Source organism: Falco peregrinus, chromosome 4 (assembly GCF_023634155.1).
Source record: "Falco peregrinus isolate bFalPer1 chromosome 4, bFalPer1.pri, whole genome shotgun sequence".
NCBI lineage: Eukaryota > Metazoa > Chordata > Aves > Falconiformes > Falconidae > Falco > Falco peregrinus.
Window position 1 is genome coordinate 64,436,567 of NC_073724.1, and position 19,898 is coordinate 64,456,464.

General features: G+C 42.0%; 1 protein-coding gene across 1 annotated transcript in view; it reads right to left on the bottom strand.

The window, feature by feature from the left end:
- The window catches only part of PCCA (propionyl-CoA carboxylase subunit alpha), a 292,537-nt gene extending 274,439 nt beyond the window's left edge, over positions 1-18,098 (bottom strand). Inside the window, exons 1-4 of the mRNA XM_055802742.1 lie at positions 17,952-18,098; positions 10,044-10,121; positions 6,407-6,454; positions 6,246-6,314 (exon numbers count right to left, since the gene is read on the bottom strand). Coding sequence (XP_055658717.1) covers positions 6,246-6,314; positions 6,407-6,454; positions 10,044-10,121; positions 17,952-18,014 — 258 coding nt within the window. The 5' untranslated portion in view covers positions 18,015-18,098. The remainder of the gene's footprint in view (positions 1-6,245; positions 6,315-6,406; positions 6,455-10,043; positions 10,122-17,951) is intronic.
- Between the last annotated feature and the right edge of the window lie 1,800 nt (positions 18,099-19,898).

The window sequence follows — 19,898 nt, forward strand, 5'->3', positions numbered from 1 at the left end:
TTATCTCCTCATCAATAGCACCTTCCACCAATCCACTCTTCTTAGAAGCAACGATACAGTTTTAAAAAGAAAAGGCAGACTACACTTATCAGGCAAGTTACAGTTTTGAACAAAGGCATGCTCCTTTCACAGAGGTGTTTCAGTCTTCACAGGATGACCACCACTTACATCTCTTATGCTTTACACAACTATTCAGTACACACAAGAAAGCAAGGGGACAGGATAATAACATCACCTCCACCACCTCTTGTGAAGAAATAAGCAACATGCTGCCTTGTTTTTGGAACAAAAAGGTAAACACATTGAAAGAAGAGCAAAACACCAAGTGCAGACCTGGCCCTAATGTTTCCTTGGTATGATCTGGTACATTCCTATTCTGCACACCTTGCAAACACCACCATTTATGAAGAGCGAATTTCTCCAGACAGTACATAGAGGCAGAGTCCAATATACTCCAGACAACAGTATTTAAACAAGGCATTAAAAAATTAGAGTTTCCCTTTTATATAGGTACTTGAACAGATCTCTCCTCAAATCATCTGTGCACAAACTCCTGAAGTGCCACTGGGAGGCAATGAGCTGTCAAAATGACTGAATTTCTAGTTTTGTAGCAGATAGAATAGTTTTGCATGTTTTAGAGAAGTAAACAGCAAAACAATGAGTAAATTAAGAGTCTGGACAAACTTTAAGGCCCTGTATTTGTAAGTTAGTTACAAGTAAAAAAACAACACACACACTCCTCAGTTTTGGATAAACTTCTGTTTTTCTAATGATTTTTTTTTACATTAAAACTTAAAGGCCAAATTCTCCAACAATATTTTTGCCAACTAGATTTCTCCAGAACAGAAGAACCTGACAGCATCACATTAAGCTATAGGGAAGTCTTCAGCAAAATTTTAAGTTTTGTTTCAGCCAAAAGTTCAACTTGTTCACTCAAATTCATCCATCTCAATACAGACTTGACATAGAAGCTTACAAGCTTAACCTGCTTTGCAGTTTCCCTAAACCACATTTTCCAAGTTCCTTCTGAAATACTGACTCAGACTCCAAGCTTAAAAAAACCAAACAAAGTTAGGAAAGGAACGTGGATCTTCCATTTCTAGGTAATTTGATTTTCCATTTTCCTTCATTCGGAAGACTACAGTTTCTAGAGAACAGCTGAACTGTTCAAAAAGCATTTGTATCATTTTTGGGTTTATATTATCTAGCAGAACAAGATGATGATCTGCAAAAGCTAAAAACATTTGGAGATGTCTATACTTAAAGCAACTTAATACAATAATACCTGAAGTCTTAAGTGACTGAGAGAAAAAAAGACTCCTGTATTAAAGAAGTACAACTAACCGTCCACTACTCCGTAAAGCTTTAATAGTTTACATTACTTTCCCATGGGATTTTTTTCAGTCATTTATAGTTCATTGCTTCGTATGGCCATAGAATCCCTGCTGTGTTAAAAAATGCCAAGTAAAATTATATCTCATTCACTGCTTTATGCTATACCTTCTTTTGTTCAGATCCAATTAGTGAAAGCTTGTTCTTCATTTATCATACTTTTAGCTGATTACATTAGGCATTACAATAGTTCTCTAGCTTTCCTTGACAATGTTTGCACCATCAGTGTTACATTTATGGTTGAGGAGGCTCTTTCATCTTAACCCTCTATTCCAATCAGTTCAGGGGGAAAAAGTACATACGATTACTCTTGTTCAGCCAAAACTTCTTTGCTTGTTTTCTCACCCCAAAAATAATTCCACCAGATGTTTTAATTAAAAAATTTCCAAATTCTATTGGTCCTTCCCCACTTTACCTATCCAAGTGTAAAGAATTAGTGTTTTGCAAGTTGAACTCTTGAAGTTAGAAAAAAAAAAATCAGCATTTTGAACAGTATACTATTTCTTTCCCGTGCTTTCCCCAAAATAATAAATGTAATAAAAAGTATTATCAAGCATTTTCAAGACTCTACAAGCATCCATTATAGCCAATTTTTCTCAACACATTCAGTACCACATGAGCAACTGTATGCTTTATGGGGGGGTCTCATCTATTTTGTCAAGCTGTTTTCCCCAACCACCACAATGATTTTATTTCAGGACAGTTGTTAAAGCAGCAACTTCTCTTCCATAGCACAATTAACTTTGGAGATAATATTTTTCCCCAGTTCATACCCCCTTCCTCCTCCACAAAAGTAAATGTAATCCAATACCATTTCCAGATACCTGTAACTTTGCAATAATACACAAGCACCCAAAAGTCTCTGAAGTCACCCACGTCCTTTTAAGTTTTGTTAAAATTCCCTTCCCTACAGAAATCCTTCAGATATTTGGCTATTTTTAAAATTTAAGAGCACAAAACAGTATTTCGTTCTATTTTTCTTCTTCAGGTAAGCTTTACTTGGTGCTCAGCAGGTCGTTCTATTTTTGCCACATTCCCAATTTCTACAGTCCTTTCTGCTGCTTCCTGTTCAAAACAGAAAAGTTTTAATTCCTTGAAATGAAAATTCCTTTGTACTATTATGGTCTAGTTACTAGTTTCATGTATTAATGAAAGGTATGTCCAAATTAATATTGCTTTAGCAGTATAGTCAAGACATTTCCCATGGTGCTCCACAGAAAGCAAGTCTGAAGAACAAGAAAAAAGTAGTTTCATTGAAGGTCTACACATATTTCAGCTATTCCAATCACCTCTATTCAGCCCTGTAAAGTCCACAAGGATTTCAGAGAATTTTAAAATTAAAAGTGAAAAGTTGAATATTCAACCAGAAAAAAATTCCCAAAATAAAGTTCTAGGATAAGATTATTCACTAGTGAGTCTTACAGTGTCTTGATTCAAAGACCAATGATTTTAAGACTATGTGTACCATTCCTATTAAAGCACCAGTGAAAATGTTTGCCTGGGTCATTCACGCATATGATACTGAATGGATAATAAAGTAGAAGCTATCACTGAAGAGCCTGAATTGCTAGTTATCTCATTATTTCCCCCCCTTAAGTATTTACTGAGCACACTCAATGAACCCTGCTCCAGTTCAATTTCAGTTCTCTTTTCAACCAGCATGACAGAAATGAAAGCCAGAGAGATGTAACAGACTGTCTGGTTTGCCCTCCTTTTACAGTTATATTTGTAGAAACAAATTAGTATTAAGACTGTCACTCTACCCACATTTCAGCAAGTAGCTACGCAGATGACAGGTAATATAATAAGGGGCTATCACTGCATCTCAAAGGTTATCCAAGTTCTAAACAGAAAATTTATTACTCTAATTAGTGCTATTTCTAAACACTTTAATAAAAGGTATTTTTATAAACCATCCCTACCTACTTTAGTCACTTTAAAACCAGGTCCCACTATTTTTAGTGAAGACAAACAGCTTTGGGATGGGCAACCATTTCAACTGCATAACTTCACATTTATTTCTGCCTTTGGTTCAATAGTCAGCAGCATCAGGGTAGTGGCCTACGATATTCATTGCCTTTGCGATACAAGTCTTGAGGGACCAAGGGATGTCTTGCTTAATCCTGTCAAGCACAAAATCAAAAGGATATTCACAACTCTTTTGCAGCATCCCACTGCTAAGCAAACAGGTTTCTCCCAGCTACATAAGGACAGAGGTTCCTTTGGCAGGTTGCGTCAGCTCCCAAGTTTGATTTCAGCGTGTTTGAGATTTTGCTATCACTGCTATAAGCAAGAAGGCTGGTGGAACCTGAAGACAAATTAACAACACAGGGCAAAGATTATTTGTTACTTCATGGCCAAAACCAGGACACAGTCAAAAAATTTGGCCCCTGGACTCAACTATCAAGATCATCCAAACTGGCAGTCATACCCATCACTGCAATGGCCAGGTCATTCCCACAAACAATGAATAACTGGAGGCATCCAAGTCTTTAAGACAGACGACATTAGTTAACTATTTCCCAGTGCAAGCACTCAAGGTAAAGTAATTATAGGATGTATGGTAGACAAGCAACACACGTCTAAGTAGACCAAAAAAACTAGCTTAGACCTAACACCACTACCCTATTTTAACCAGGCAGAACAGCGTTTCCAGGTAGCCTTTCTCTCATTTTCCTTTAAATACTTGGAGCTTCTTCAATGCCCAGCTAATGCTTAAGCTTGTACAGATATGTTTGATCAATTTTTTTATACAAGGATCCAAAGAGCTAAGCAGACACTATTTCACCCTTACAGCATTTGTTAGAGCCTCACCTCTGGTCTGTGAGCTCAAAACATCAGCGTCTCATTTAACACACTTAACATTATCTTTATGAACCATTATGAGTATATTAATGCATTTCTGAGATACCAGCTTGGATTTCCTTTCTCTTACGAACTACGATAAAATAAAGACCCTATTTGTATTTTAAAGCCAAAACAGTAGACTGAAGCAGAGTAGACATTTTCAATTTCCTCTTTGTAACACACTATTTTGTACTCCTTTCCCCTAAGGTCATGAGTTGTACTTTTTCGTATCATTCTTATTCCCTCACGTTCTTCAATCTCTGTTTTTACTTACTACTTTCAGATTTTTTTCTTAGTCTCCCGCTCATAGCGGGGTCCACACAATAAACAAAGCCATCCACACACTGGAGAGAAGACCAATCCATTTTCTCAAGTCTATTACAGACTGGTGAAAGAACATGTGGGTTTTTTTAAAGAGCTTTTTTAGTCTATTTTCAGAATTAATTCGTGTCAGTGAACAAGGCTGTGCAGTGCTGCAAAACAACAATTCCATTTATCCTAACAGCAGATACTATATACATAAGATGGAATACAAGTACCTATCAGCACGCTGCAGTTTTACTACAGGGATCACAGATCATACAGAGTAGTTTGTATTCATATCCACATAACCCTTAGCTTCCAAAAGAATTAGAATTTATCATTGTTTGACACCCATCCATTAAGAATTCATTTCATAGTCCATTGAGTACCCACAAGCTACTACAGCCTCCCAATTATGGCTACCAGTTCAGATCCAGACCAAGTATACTCTTCAGTCACCTCAGAAAGAATTACCTGGCATAGAAATCCAGTGGTAGGGCACCTGTCCTGCCTCAGAAAATCCAGTTTCAGCCCCTCCTTCTACCTACAGCCTATTTATATGAACTGAGCTGGTCATGTAGGAATAAACCATTAAAGGACTCAGACAAAAGCACTGTCAAAAGTCCAAAACTCAAAACAGTTCTTGCCTTTCACTTAATTCTGAAAACATCTAAGTTCTAACTACTTTCACAGATTCCCTCAGCCATGCTTCAGTTTTAAAACGTTGAGCAACCCACCCCCTATACCCACAAGTTCTGCCCTGCATATAATACAAGTATTTTTCCCGATAGCTGGTCAGAGGAACCCCTTCAATCAAATCATAACACAGTTTTACCTCCCTTACAGATTTCAACACACCATCCTGAGACATGGGGGCACCCCCAGTCCTTTTCCATGTAGTTCTTGCAGGCATGGAATAACACTATGCTCTTTCTAGTCAACAAGGATATGCAAATATGACTACACTTGCTGTTATATCACAAAGAAATTACCTTCCCATTCTTGCTACCAGTGACTTAAAGTATTTCTAAAATAAAGTATGGAAGAGACTACAAGACCTGGAAACAAGCAAGTAGCTAGACAGACCTGAAAATGAGCAAGTAGCTAGACAAATACCTCACTTGTCTAGACAGCCATTTTACCACCTTCCTGCCATGCTGCTGAATGTTCAAGACACCTCAATATCCTCAAACAGAGCACCTCCAGCAGGCCTGTTCAGCACACCTGGTAGGAGAGGTCATTCCTCCGGGAAGTGAGAAACAGTGAGTTGGGTGTACCAGGCACAAGAACAACTTAGACCAAGTTTATACCTTCTCTTAAGATGCGCTTTTCATTGCCTTTTTTGTGTACATTAGCAAACCACAATTTAGGTTTTGCTGCCACTTTCACACTTGGTGTATGTATCTACCAGATGTACTATCTAGTTTAATCCAGGGAAAGAGCAAGGGAACCTTTACATGAGCAAAACACAAAGCTCACAAAAAATACCTGCTAAATAGCTGTCCAATCGTGTGTGTGTCCCCCATCCATCCCCCCACTGGTATCTCCCCTCTTTCAAGCACGTGGAGGAAAAGGACATATACAAAGATACTTCAGAATTGCCAACATGCCCACCACAGTAATCAAAAAGCCTGCATAAAAGCTTCAAGTCTTGTTGAATTATTAAGAATCCCATCTACCATTTGAATTCAAGTAGTACTTACAGCATTGGCATCAACATCACTGTGTATGGCAACTGTTTTAATCCCCATCTTCTTACATGTTTTGATGACCTAACACACAAGTGACAATTATCAGTATTTAGAATACCAATAGTTCAAGAATTAACTACAAAAAGAAAAAACTTAAAAGATTACATACTTACTCGGCATGCAATCTCTCCTCTGTTGGCAATAAGGAGTTTTTCAAAAGTCTGAAGGGAAACAAATGATGAAAGATAAAAAAACCACAAGGTTTCCTCCCTTCAGAAACATGCTTTTCTCCTCCACTTCCACTAAAACCCCAACTTATCCATAAGCTTGTAACTCTTCAAATCACCTACTTTCAAAAGGGTTCTGCTGATTTACAATGATGATATAGCAGATCTAGTATACCATACTGTTCGTATCACACACACAGGTTCACAAGAAAAAGGTGTTGACTATTCACACCAGCATTCCTTGGATCTCGTCACCATGCACTGTGCAGAAACAAGAACTCTACAGAGGCTCTAGGAGCCAGTCAAGTCCAGGGAAGAGACATGCTGGCAGGTACAGTGGTCAGTGCCTCTGATCAGCACAGATGACTGGAATACAGTACTCCTCTGTCATGGAAGATCTCTAAAAGACATTCCAATCATAAGAAGCAGAGATTCCTCTCTGCCTAGGGTACGGAGAGTAAAAGACCAATACCCTGCAGAGGCATGCTTGCCAAGTTGCACCAGCCCTGCCCCTCCTTGTAGCTGCACCCCATGCCAGGAACCTGACAAAATGCTGCGTTGCCATGACACTGTTACACACCCATACTAAGTAGCAATGAAAGTGCAACAGAACCACAAATCAAACTCAGTACGCCCCTGAAATTCACTGTCACATTTCACACTGGAGTACACTTAACACTGTAATATCGTGCCTGTAAGAAAGGGATAACAAGCTGTCAGAAGTCAGTAAGATTTACACCCTGGACAAAAACTTCCCATTAAGAAAAAGTAGTGGAGGAGCACGGTTGCTCAGCATAAAAATCTCATTGCTGTGAGTAAAGGTTATTGCTGTCACTGGCCTTATTACTAAACACACGTGCATTTTGATACTGCACCCACTTGGATGTAAATACAGACTGCCACTGAAAGGGACAATCCTGCTTTACATACTCCCACTGCTTTCCATGCATCAGACCTAGCCGGGACTCAGCTTCAGCACACATCAGTTGAAAACAGTAATCCAACAGTCCTACTCTGCCTCCCACACTCCAAATCAAAAAACAGGACAGGGAACCAGCAGGACTATCCCCTTCAGGGGCAGCCTGCAGTCATACCAGATTAGGTTTATCAAACTATACCCCAAGACATTTGATAGCTATTCTCCCTGCCCTACACCAAACCGCAATTTTCCCTGTTGTCCTGGTTTCAGCTGGGATAGAGTTGGTTTTCTTCTTAACACCTAGTACAGTGCTGTGTTTTGGATTTCATGTGAGAACAATGCTGACAGGACACTGATGATTTTAGTTGTTGCTGGGTGATGTTTATACTAAATCAAGGACTGTTCAGTTTCCTGGGCCCTGCCAGCCAGAGGGCTGGAGGGGCACGGGACATTGGGAGGGGACGCAGCCAGGACAGCTGACCCAAACTAGCCAAAGAGGTATTCCGTATGATGTCGAGTATATAAACTGGGCGAAGAAGGAAGAGGGGGGACATCTGACATGGCATTTGTCTTCCCAAGTAACAGTTACACATGATGGCACCCAGCTTTCCTGGGGATAGCTGAACACCTGCCTGCCAGTGGGAAGTAGTGAATAAATTCCTTGTTTTGCTTTGCTTCTGTGCACAGTTTTTACTTCACCTATTAAATCGTTCTTATCTCAACCCTCAAGTTCTACATTCCTCTCCGATTTTCCTCCCTATTCCTCTGGGTGAGAGGGAGTGAGTGAGTAGCCGCAAGGTACTTAATTACTAGCTAGGGTTAAACCAGGACACATAGGGACTGGGGGAGAGGAAGTATTGCCACTACAACAATGAAACTGTTTGTTATCCCCACAGTCATTAGTTAATTTGGGGAGGGGGAAACAGGTGTAAGAGGAGAGGAAGAAACACTGCAAAACTCCAATAGGAACTGCTATCAACAGACTAGGGTATATGTTGTTTGCTCCCCTACTCTAGACAGCCATACGCAAGGTGCCCTTGACCAAATTTACTTCTTCCAAGTCAGATCTGAGCTGGCATCACATGACTAGTTTAAAAATACTACCACATGATAACAACAAACAGAAATTAAGTGATAAAACCCTCCAGGTAAGAGCTGCAGCAAGCTTATACAGTAAATTCAGCCAGATCTTTTGAGGAATGCGTACCACTGCCTAGTACCCAGGCACACACATCCTCCACTCAAAAGACAGATCTTCAGACACCCTTAAGCAAGCTCAATTATCAGAAGCACAAATATTGTAAGAACACCACAGGAGTTAGCAATTTGTTTGAAGAGCTTTAGCTGGGGACTTAGTCTAAAACTCAGTGAAAAAACTGAAAGGTTTCAACATGCTCACACAAATTGTTCCCGAATCTAAATTCCAGCGTTCTAGGCACCTGAAGCTTTTCAGGCATACAGACATGCAGGGAAATAAAAAAAATATCTCCCAAATACTTAACACTGAAAGATTTAATGACCCAAATACATAATCAACTTATTTCTTGGTATGTATGGGTTGTTTAATTAATCAAATAATGTGATCCGTTGAAGAGCAAGACAACCCTCAGTATCAAGAAGTTAAGAATATTTGACATTCATTTTAATTTTCTAATTCTGCAATAAAGACACTAATAGGGAGAGACTGGACTCTTGCTCCATCTATTAAAGACAAGCCTCAAGTCCAGCATATTAAAAAAAAAAAAATCACATGTTGCTTTGAAGTAACATGCAGCATTTCTTTTTTATGGAATTTCCACTTATTAGCTTAAATAAGTTTCATATGAAAGTCTTGTCATTACAGAGACAATGGAAGGAGCAGTGAATGGAAAAAGCAGAACAGAGTTTAAACTATCTGTAGTAGCCACTGGTTGTAATAACATAGCTCCTACTTAAGAGAAACTAAATAGCCAATTACATTGTCTAAACGTAACTATGCCTTTAGAAAAGGAAGGGGACCTTGATTAAGCAAGAACCTTAAGGATATAGATTTCTTCAGAAGACTTCTTTTTAAGCCACATTTCTAGGTACATACAGGTTTTCCCTGTTTTCTAATACTGTTTCACTCCTGGTTAATTGCTTCTACACTGGTACATAAAGGCAAGACTATCAGTGCTGAACTGCTGGCATTCTTGCCCTTCAGTACCAGTGTACCTTCATCCACATTATTTTTCCAAGTGTGTTACTTTAGAGTCTGTGCCAAGACAATCTCCCACGAGAAAAGTTTTTCTTGGCTCATACTGTAAATTGAGATTGCTACTGTACAAGTCCCAAGATGAGGATTTACTATTCTCTGTCTCTGCAGGCCTTAAAGGCTCATCTTTATCCGACCTCTTAAGTTCCCACCCCCATGTCAGATCTCCTAACAATCATGCTGCCACTACTAGATACTTTTGTTTCCATGAAAAGCTTTGGGTTAGTTTAGCTCCCAGATGCTTTAACAGGCGTGTACCTTCCCACCATGCAAAATATTAGTAACTGTTTCACAATTAGAACATGCTCAGGCCAAGCTCAATCATTTATCCAACCCTTTAAGGTATGCACTTGAAAACCAACTTCCTTTAAAAGCCAAACATCTGTACTACAGTAAAATGTTAAAGAGAAAACATGCACCATACTACTTACCTTTTCATTTGGATCATACACAGAAGAATACAGTTTATGTGAAGTTATAATGCACCATCTTGAACAGAGTGTTTCACACTAAAGAAGAAAGAGGGAGTTAAAACGTTTTTCGCCTGCTACAGTATTCCAGTAAGATAAAAACAGTTCATATACTGACATCTTGAGGAAACTCTTCCATATCCTTTCATTCCCCCACCAAGCAGATGAAAGTTTATAAAGATCTGCCCTCCCCCAAGCACATCCCCAACAAACAGTAACCAAAACAAATTCAAAATCTCTAGATATGAAGTCATTAGCTTAAGTATAAATTATTTTTATTAAACTCTCCACTAAAGATGGTATAGTGGTATAGTTTCCTTCTTGTTCCAAGAAATACCTACCAAAAAGTTGTCAAAGTGTATGCATGCTTGTGTCTGTACACCCCAGAGGTGGGGAAGAGGCCTTCACCACTAGGGAGCTGTTGGGAATAGAGGAGGTAGTGGACTGGGCCAGTACAGAGAGCAAAAGAACAGGCTTCAGATGCTAGTTCAGCTCCCAGTCTTCCCCACCACAACCCACCCCTGACAGTGGTCTGAGGAAAAGAAGCCTTTTTCTCCTTTTCTCCAACACTTCTGCTTTGAACCAATGTCTACAAAGTCAGCTGCTATAGTTTAACAATTTTGCATGACGTGAGGAAGAAGCAGCATATGTGCTATTTCAGATAACATGATAGATGATACAACAGATTTGCAAATGTATCGAGGAGACTTGTCAAGCAAGTCAATTGACAACATAATGGCAGTTACAGTTAACCATAAACAAAAATAATCAGACCAATAAATGATCCCACACAAAGTTGCATCAATGCAGACAGCTCTAGGAGAACTACAATTGCTCACCCAATCAGAATCAAAAAGTCTGAAAAGCCTTAATACTGAATATCATCTAGTAGGAAGTACAAAACAGCAGTGACTGACAACTGAATTCTGCCTGAAAAAATTGTTTTCAGAAGTTGCAGAAATCTAAGTAGTAGAAAGTAAAGGCTCTCCTATGAGAAGATTTAAAAAAAAAAAAAAAAAAGCCAAACCAAGTTGACAGACTACATTAGAAAGCAGACCAAAAAACATTTAAGTATATGCTCATATAAAGAGGTTAATTAGACAATCCAGCTGCCCCTTCCACAACAGTAATGAATACAGCATTACATCAATTTTTCAATTATCTTTACATTTACTGTAAGCTCATACTGGCCCTGAAGTACCAGTGGCTGGCAGTAACTGGAATGACAATACAGCCCTCCACCCAAATCCAGTCTGAAGATCCTTTGCATGTTGCATCACAGTAAGCAGAAACTAACCCAGGATTGAGAAAGGCATCACATTTGTAGTGCAGCTGATATTATAGTGTTATAAAGGAAAAACAACATACTTCAACATAAGCCCTGTAATACAGAATTAAAGGAAGTCTTAGAGTGCACTACCTCATACCAGCTCAGACTGAGGCTCACACACAGAAAGCTGCTACAGCTTCACGAACGATTTAAATGCCAATCACTAGTGGCAGACATCGCATACACTGTCCCAGGTAATACAGATTAACTTAATTATGCTGGAACTAAAAAGTCAGTGGAAAGCAACAGTTTTCTCTCCCATTCAGTTCCTTGTTTCGGGGGAGGGGGGGGGGGTTGCTTCTTTCATTTTCTTCTCTTCACTCTCCAAAAACCAAATCCAGAATAACAACCTGAAATGCAAATTACTTGATGTGCTAGAATCAAAACCACCAGAGGTTTCTTTATTTGCAGAGGTATATTATTATTCATCCAAGGGTGTGACTTGGGCATTAAAGAGGGAAAATACAGTTAAGGACAGAATTCTGCCAGCTGCAACCATATCTACCAGCTGGTCATTATCCCAAGTTTACAGCAGGTCCGTCACACACACCTTTGGTGACTGTATGGGGGTCTAGACCCTGTCAGAAGGAAGAGCAAGGACAACTATAGCAGAAGCAGCAGAGTATACTCTCCTGATCCAGAGTACACGCAGTTAAGCATATTGAGTCCCTCCCTCAAACACTATTGACAGAAGAGCTTGTGGGACAACAAATAGTCAGAATGTCACACAGGACAAAAAAACCCCACCATACAACTCTGCCGAGTTTAATATTATTCATTGAAAAAAGTGCTCTTTAAGGGTCAGTGGGGCTAATCTAAATACTTGCAGTCAGCTGTGGGGGAGGGGGGGAAGGGAGGAAAAGCTTCTGAACTTTCTTGTAAACACCTTTTATACAAAGCTAGTTTTGAATGCATATGAGAAGCCAGAAAAGCTATGCCACAGATTGAGACTGGAAGGAAAGGCTACAATGGGAAAATTAATTAGCAAAGTTTCAGAATTTTAGCCATGTACAGTCTTGGAAAAAAAGCCTTGTTCAAACATTTTATACAGAAAAACTGAAGTTACCAAGCAATTAAAAAGCTGGAAAAAGCATTAAACCACACTCACCGTTTTTACACTACAGAATTGGTCAGATTTCACATTAAAAAAATCTTGTAATAGCCTAACCTAATTATGCATCTGTGTTTAAAAACTTAACTACCTCTTCTCACACATACACACTAGAATCAGAGAACCAGGTTCAGCCCTGAATTGAACACATGTGGAGTAATTTCCTAAAACAAATCAAGCATATTGCTCAACTCAGAACTGAAATTCCAACTCTAATTCACAGTTCTGGAAAGAAAGGGTTATGGGTGTTTTTATGTATCTCTACCAATATACACTAAAGTTTAAGAGCTTCCTTAATCTAGAATCCACTCCAAGAAAAGTCTCTTTACAGGTCTGCTCCTAGCCATTATGAGCAATTGAGTAAATACTTAAAAATAAACAGACACTTTGCAAATAATCCACAGCTAGGGCCACAAAGGAACACCACTAAATTACCATCTCCAAACCAACAGCTACTCATGTCACCTATCCCTGGGCTCCCAAGCTCCTGCTATAGTTAGGTTCATTAAAAGCTACACCCAAACCTCCAAAGAACCGTCAAACCATCCACCCAGCCAAGCCAAATTCTTAATTGGCGCCTCCCCAAAACCCCACATGCTCTAGGTATTACACCTTGCATCAGTATTTCTTCAGAACAGAGCCTAGAGAGTTCAGCTTGACCTAGCAACTTCTTTGTATCTTGCAGAACTAGGGGAGAGCTGTAGAGTCATCAGGTCTAATCTATTTTTGCCATGACTTGCTACTCCAATTTGATAAAGCTTTTGATTCTTGAAAGCCCAAGAACTCAAGACTGTTCATTTATGAGAGCTCACCTCTGAACTTCTGAGTTGAACTTCTAAGCCTGGCTTGGAGTTTCCCCACCTCTACTGAATCCTCAAAAAACAGAAAGCATTAGTAATGTATTTTGGAAAAGTATCCTGCTTTATCTGTTACTTGCACAATAGCCACACTGTGCTCAAAACCGAATAGCTGTAACAGTTATTTCATAACTTCATATATATCAAACTATGCAGTAATTTGTAGAAGGGTACGCTCATCATACATTATCGCTTTGAGGCCTAGCAGAGAACTTGACTCCCAGGGACCCAGTACAGCCCTAGGAAACCTCTTCAGGGGGTTTCAGGGCATAGCACACAACAGCAAAACAGAAAGTTAACTTGTTATTTAGAGATAACTTACATGTGTGTTTTTAAAGGTTAATACGCCCCTCATCAAGGAAAGACATTTCCCTGCCATGATGGTCATCTTGTAAATAATTCATTGATACTAAGTTTTACAGGTAGAAAAAGGTCTCAGTATTGAATTAGAGACAGAGTTCCAGATTCCAGGCAGGAAAAGCACCATATACCAACATCTGCTTTAAGAAGTCTAATATGGAAAGGAATGTATATTTTAGCACTACTAGGAAATACAGTAAGCAATGCCCAATAGCAACAGCTAAAGTAGTATACTTATTTTCACTAGCCATAAATTCTACCTCTTCCTTCTCTCTTCCACTAGCAATCCTACTCAGATTTTTGACCCTACATTTCAGAGACACAAGCTTAAGACACACTGCAAACATAAAGGGGTTACTCTTGTGGTATTTCCCATTAGCCATTAAGTATTCCCAAGTGACTTTAAACATGAAGTGTCTTTTTTTTTCCCCCCTCTATATTCTGATTATACAACTGTTTCCAAATAAGTTTTTATTTCAACTCACCTGACATATCAGATTATCTTCTGTTTATGGACCTCTAGTGATAGACTATGTATAAAGCATATGAGGCAGACACCTTCAGGTGACTGCAAGGCTTTTAACCTACAAAGCTGAAAATGTTGCTTATTAATACAAGATTGTACAAATCTTGTAAATAGGAAAGCAAACATAACACTTCTGTATTTACATACACACCCCCGATAAAGCACTTTCCCTTCCTTTGTACTTTCTCAGAGTGCTGAACAGCCAAGCACTTGTAAATATAAGCAGATCCTCCTGAAGCCAACTGCAAACAAAGATGTAGTACAAGGTTCTTTCTGCAAGGTACACTGTGCTATACATAACAGTTCTTTCAGCCATATCAAATTTGAGAACCACTGGTAATTTTAAGAGGAAGAAGAAAAAAAATCCATGTTTCATATTTGCCAACACAACGGAGAAACTACAAACAGGGAAACACTCATGCATGTAAAGCTTCCCCCCCCTCCAGTTAAATCATTCCTACACCCAAGTACCTTCTCCTTTGTGTCAGTAGTCCCAGAACTTTGTATAGTCACACACTGAACCAGACCTGGGAATACATCCAGCTGAAAAGATACAAGGAGTGGGAAAAATGTGTTCTCAGCCAGATTTCAGTCTGGCTTATCCACCCAGATACTCAAGCAGCAGTGCTGGCACAAGCTGGAGGGAGACAGGAGCTCAAAAGGAACAGTTTGTGATCAAGACCTAGCAGCTGCAGAAAGTTGGAACAGTTTCTCATGGCAGCAGCTTGAACAGCTCCAGTAAGGCTAGTGCCTGTGAACTAGATCACAGCACTGCAATGATCATGCAGCAACCACCAATCCAAGTTCGGGACAGACAGGACAAGAAAATTAACACAGAGTATTTCAGAACAAGACTGACATTTTTTACTCAAGATGAACTTTAATGAACTCTTAACTTTTTCTTCCAGAACTAAGATATTGCCCATAGTAGATGGCATAGCACACTGTCTACAGAATCCAAAAAGCCCCTCCTGGGAGGAAGGAGAAAACCAGAAATCTATACCTGTGGAATGCTTTAAGAGTGCTTGTCAGTACTAAAATCTGTAGTTTACATACTAGGAAAAAAAAAAAAAAATCACTGAGCTCCAGAGGTTTAGGGCTACATTCACCTTTCCAGATTGGTGACCATTTTAACTCCCTTCCCTAATGGCAGATGATACCAATCTTACTATCTCATCAGCCTAATGGTTCTGTGCTCATGAACAGGAGGAAAAAGCACACTAGAAATAATGTCAGAGAAGAGAGCAAGGAACTCCCACTGTACAGATAACTTCCATGACTTAAAAAATGGCAGGTGCACAGATAACTTATGAGGTCGCAGATGGCAGAAAAAATTTCCATCCATTTAGTTCAATGATTAGAAAACTGATCAACACTGATAAAATCCATATCAGCAGTTTACTCTTCATTTCATGATATATAGTATTTATCACTTTCTTCTACATTATTTAAAAAAGTCTGACAGCTCTCAGAAGTTTCAAGACCGAAATATCAAAAGCCATCTCATCCTCATTCTGTAACTACAGCCTTCTTTCAACATGAGATTGTCCCAGCTCCAAAAGTGCAAAACACTCAAAATGAATTTTTTGTTATATTCTAAACAGAACAAATTCTGCATAAAAACTGAATAGAAGTGCTAAGCGTCAGATCAGAAACACAGGAAATCGTTGAATCCCCAGCTCAGTGTTTTTACACTGTCCTTTCTCAGGTCCTTTATCAATTCCCACATGAGAGGGACAAAAGAAATTAGACAACTCACTAGCTACTAGCCCTTGGGGGTAGGAGGTGGGTGTGTAAGAGCTCCAACCACATTACAGTTTGAAGACATCAATTATATTTGCCTCTATTAGCAAACCACAAAAGAACCTCTGAATGTAATTCCTATGCAAATTTGTTTTATTAAGTGTTTTCCAATATACTGATGACTTGAAGTTAACTTTCATACACAGAAATTAAGGGCTAGAAATCACTGCAGTTAAGCAAGCCACAAGTGCTATTAGCTAGCTATAAAAATACTTTGCTTTACACAGGTCTCATTAACATAACATTTCTATACTGTTTACACTGATGCAGTCAGATCACACCCTTGAGATGTTAGAAAGAGCTGAAGTCTTCCACATCCATGAACACATACATGTGTATATGCCTACCAAAAATAGTCTTCAAACAGCATGGAGCTCTCTGCTAATTCCAAATCATTGTCTCCAATCAAATTTCTTTGTTTTTCAAGGAGGTTCTGTCACGTACACCTTCACAGGAAAACAGGTTTGTTATGCATAATTCCTAAGGAAAAATACTTAGGTAAAGAACATCCTTTTTTCCCCTCTTTAACCCCTCCTCAAAATGCCCTGCCCACCTAAACCACCTCTTTCACATGATTCCTAAAGACATACGAGGAGTCCTTTACATTATTGGTATGGAGTTACACTTCTAGAGAAACCTATCCCACACCCTCAGGGGTATACAGAGCAAACATTTTCTGCAAGTTGCTCTACTCTTCTCCACTGGAGCTTGCAGATCTACACACATATTTTCCTTTTCAGAAAAAAAAAATATCTAAATTCTTCCTACTGTGAGCAATTAAGAGATATTTTGCACTTTTCCCACAACAAGCTAACTGTAGTGTCATTCAGCTGTTACACAACACCATGTGCTAACGCTGCTTGCTCTTATCCTAAATAATCTCCTCTTTCTTTTAACACGATCTGTAAAAGTAATAGAGAATAAAACATAGTAACTACCTCAGTGAAGTTACTCCATAGTCTAAGGAATAAGGCCTTCTGTAACTTTAAAGCCTTCACCAAAAACATTAGTATAGTTCTGCAATGAGTCTACTGCATTTTCATGAAAAACAGAATTTAAAAAAACACAGTAAATCTTTAAGTGACAGCTGAAAGATCCACAAGTATCTGGGATAAAAGATAAGGGGGGGGAAGAGACCACGGTTTCACAAAGCAGTAGCCTTTTTTTACATGCCAAGACTTTATTACTACAAAGCTACACTCTACCCCGAGTTTTGGTAAGCTCCCTTTTAACAGAGGGGGAGGACTGAAGTAAACAGGAGGCAACACATCACCCTCTCCAGCACCAGAAAATTAAGTTTAAATAAAAACATTTAAAAAAAACAAAAAAAAAAAAAAAAAAAAAAACAACCCACCGCGCTCCTCGCAACACACGGATGGGGTACACCAAGGAACAAACTCTTGGGAGACTGCGAGCCCTGAGCAACCGCAGGCCCAGCCTTTACAGCTTGACCACAACCACCGCCTCCAGCCAGCACCCGGTGCCCACCGCCCGGCTGCGCGGCCCGCCGGCTCCCCGCCGGGGCCAGCACCCCTCCCCTCCCCGCCCACCCGGCAGCCTGTCACCGCCACAGCAACACGTCGCGCTCCCCGGCGGCCCCTCACCCAGCCGGGGGTGCCCGCCGGCAGCCCCAGCCCTTCAAACGGAGACTACCCCGGCCGCAGCCCTCCCGAGGAGGGGCGGCAGCCTCCCCCCGACCCCGCACAAGGGGGACAGCGCCCGCCCGGCGGCCCCACCCGCGGCCCCTCACGGGGGAAGGGGCCCCGCACACAGGGGCACCCTCGACCGCCCCCGACAGCGGCCTCGCCGCGCAGGGAACGGGGGCGAGTTCCGCACTCCCAGCGCTCCTCGGTCAGCCCGCCTCCCCCAGCGCGGCTCTCACCCTCAGCAGCGCCCGCAGCCCCCGGCAGCCGCCCGCGGGCCCCCAGCGCAGCGCCGCCGCCATGTCCGCCGCCGCGGCCCGGCCGCCCTTTCACCCGCGGCGGCGGAAGGCCGGGCCGCCCGCAACCAATCCGAGCAACCGCCGCGGGCGCGAGGGAGCAAGCGCGGCCGCCCTGCCGGGGGCGGAGACGCACGCGAGCTGCCCCCGCCCGCGGGTCCGCACGGCTGCCCGCCGCTGCGCGCGCTGCCGCCCGGCCACGTTCGCGCGTGCCTCTGGGCGCCCGGGCCTGGCTGCGCGCTCAGGCGCGCCGCTGGAAACGCGACTCGGGGCGCGCAGCGGAGTTTGCGCCGGTGCGCTGCCGCCGGGAGTGTGCGGCGGCGGGCGCGGTGCGTGCGCCTCGCGGGGCCGCGTGCTTCCGTAGGTGCCGGTCTCGCACTGGCACGCGTCTCCCCCGTGCGCCGAGCGGCACCCGCGCGAGTGCGCGCAGGCGAGCGCCGGGGGCTGGGGTCCGTCCGCGGGTGACCCCTGCGCCTGCACACGCACGGGGCTGCCCCCGCCCACCCGTCAGCCAGCGGTTGCAGCAGCACGTGCGCGCCGGTGGGTGCGGAGGGCGGGTCCACGCGCCCCTCCCCGGGCTTCCCTGAGGGGCGGGCGAGCAGCGCGCGGCCCTGCGAGCGGCCAGCGAGGGGTGCTACGGGTCGGGACGGACTGCGGGCCCTCGGCTTCCCGCCACCTGCGGAGCTTCCGGCTGCTCGGCCCCATGGCACACGGTACCGGGATCAGCCTCCCGAAACGACCTGTGCGGCTGGGCTCCGGCTCTGCTGGCGGAGGTGACAGAGTGGTGCCCATCCCAATCCCCCGGTAAACTGCCATCCTTGAAACGCTAGGGAAGTGTTACTGTGAGGAGAGCGCGAGAAGCATCACTGCTACCACCTCAGACTTCTGTTGAAATAAACCAGGCATCAAGCTACCGGCAACACCGAAGCGCGGAAAGATGTGATCCAAGATGGTCAGATCTGTGTTCACAAGGCAAAGGAACAACAGCATTTCCTTTAAACAGTGTTCTTGAAACAAAGAAGGTAAACCTGAGCCGCCTCTTCATCCTCGGCACGGTAGCAGAGTGAGGCAACAGTTTCTGAAGCTGGAAGACAATTATTCTTAGCTAAGGAAAGGGAGTGTGTCGTGGGCAGTTTGCAATTAATCCAAGACGTGCTTTACCACAAGGTCCCAATAGGGCTAGAGGACTGAAAAAAAAAAAAAAAAAAAAAAAGAAGAAGAAAAAAAAAGAAAAGACTCATCAATAGGGAAAATTTGTACAGGCAATATACATAGTATATTAGGAATTAATCCCTCAGACTTTAGACACAACCTAGGTCCTTGAGCAGGGTAAGAGGATATTTCCTGTACAGTCAGATGAATGTATATCAGCACTAACCACTCTCAGAGAGGTTTGACCAGGGTACATTACTCCCTCAACTCACACATTACATCAACCCTTACATTTTTATCTCACCTTTATAGTGCAGTAAATTCTCTCAGGCTCCGTGTACATTCATATCCCACAGCAAGAGCCAGGATGCCCCAGAACAACTGGCACATCCCCACGTGCCACGAAAAACTGCTGGGCAACTGGGTTCACCCAAAGCAGGTGTTTTCATAGGACTCTAGCTGCATGGTCCCCTCGGTGGGACACAAGTTCCTACTTACATTTACACATAATAGCAAAAAGTGTGGCCTGATTTTATTGGTTTTGACACCACTAACTTCTTATAGCAGTACTTACATTCAAAGTGAAAAGAGGTGGAAGGTGTGACAGAAAGGGGAACGCTGGGCTCATCTCTGCTGCATGCCAAAGGTATGCAAAAAAATGACTTCTCTCCTTATCCTCCCAAGTGAGTTGCAAAAATGAAATCAGCAAGGGATCACCTCTGCTGTGTGTTTATGCAT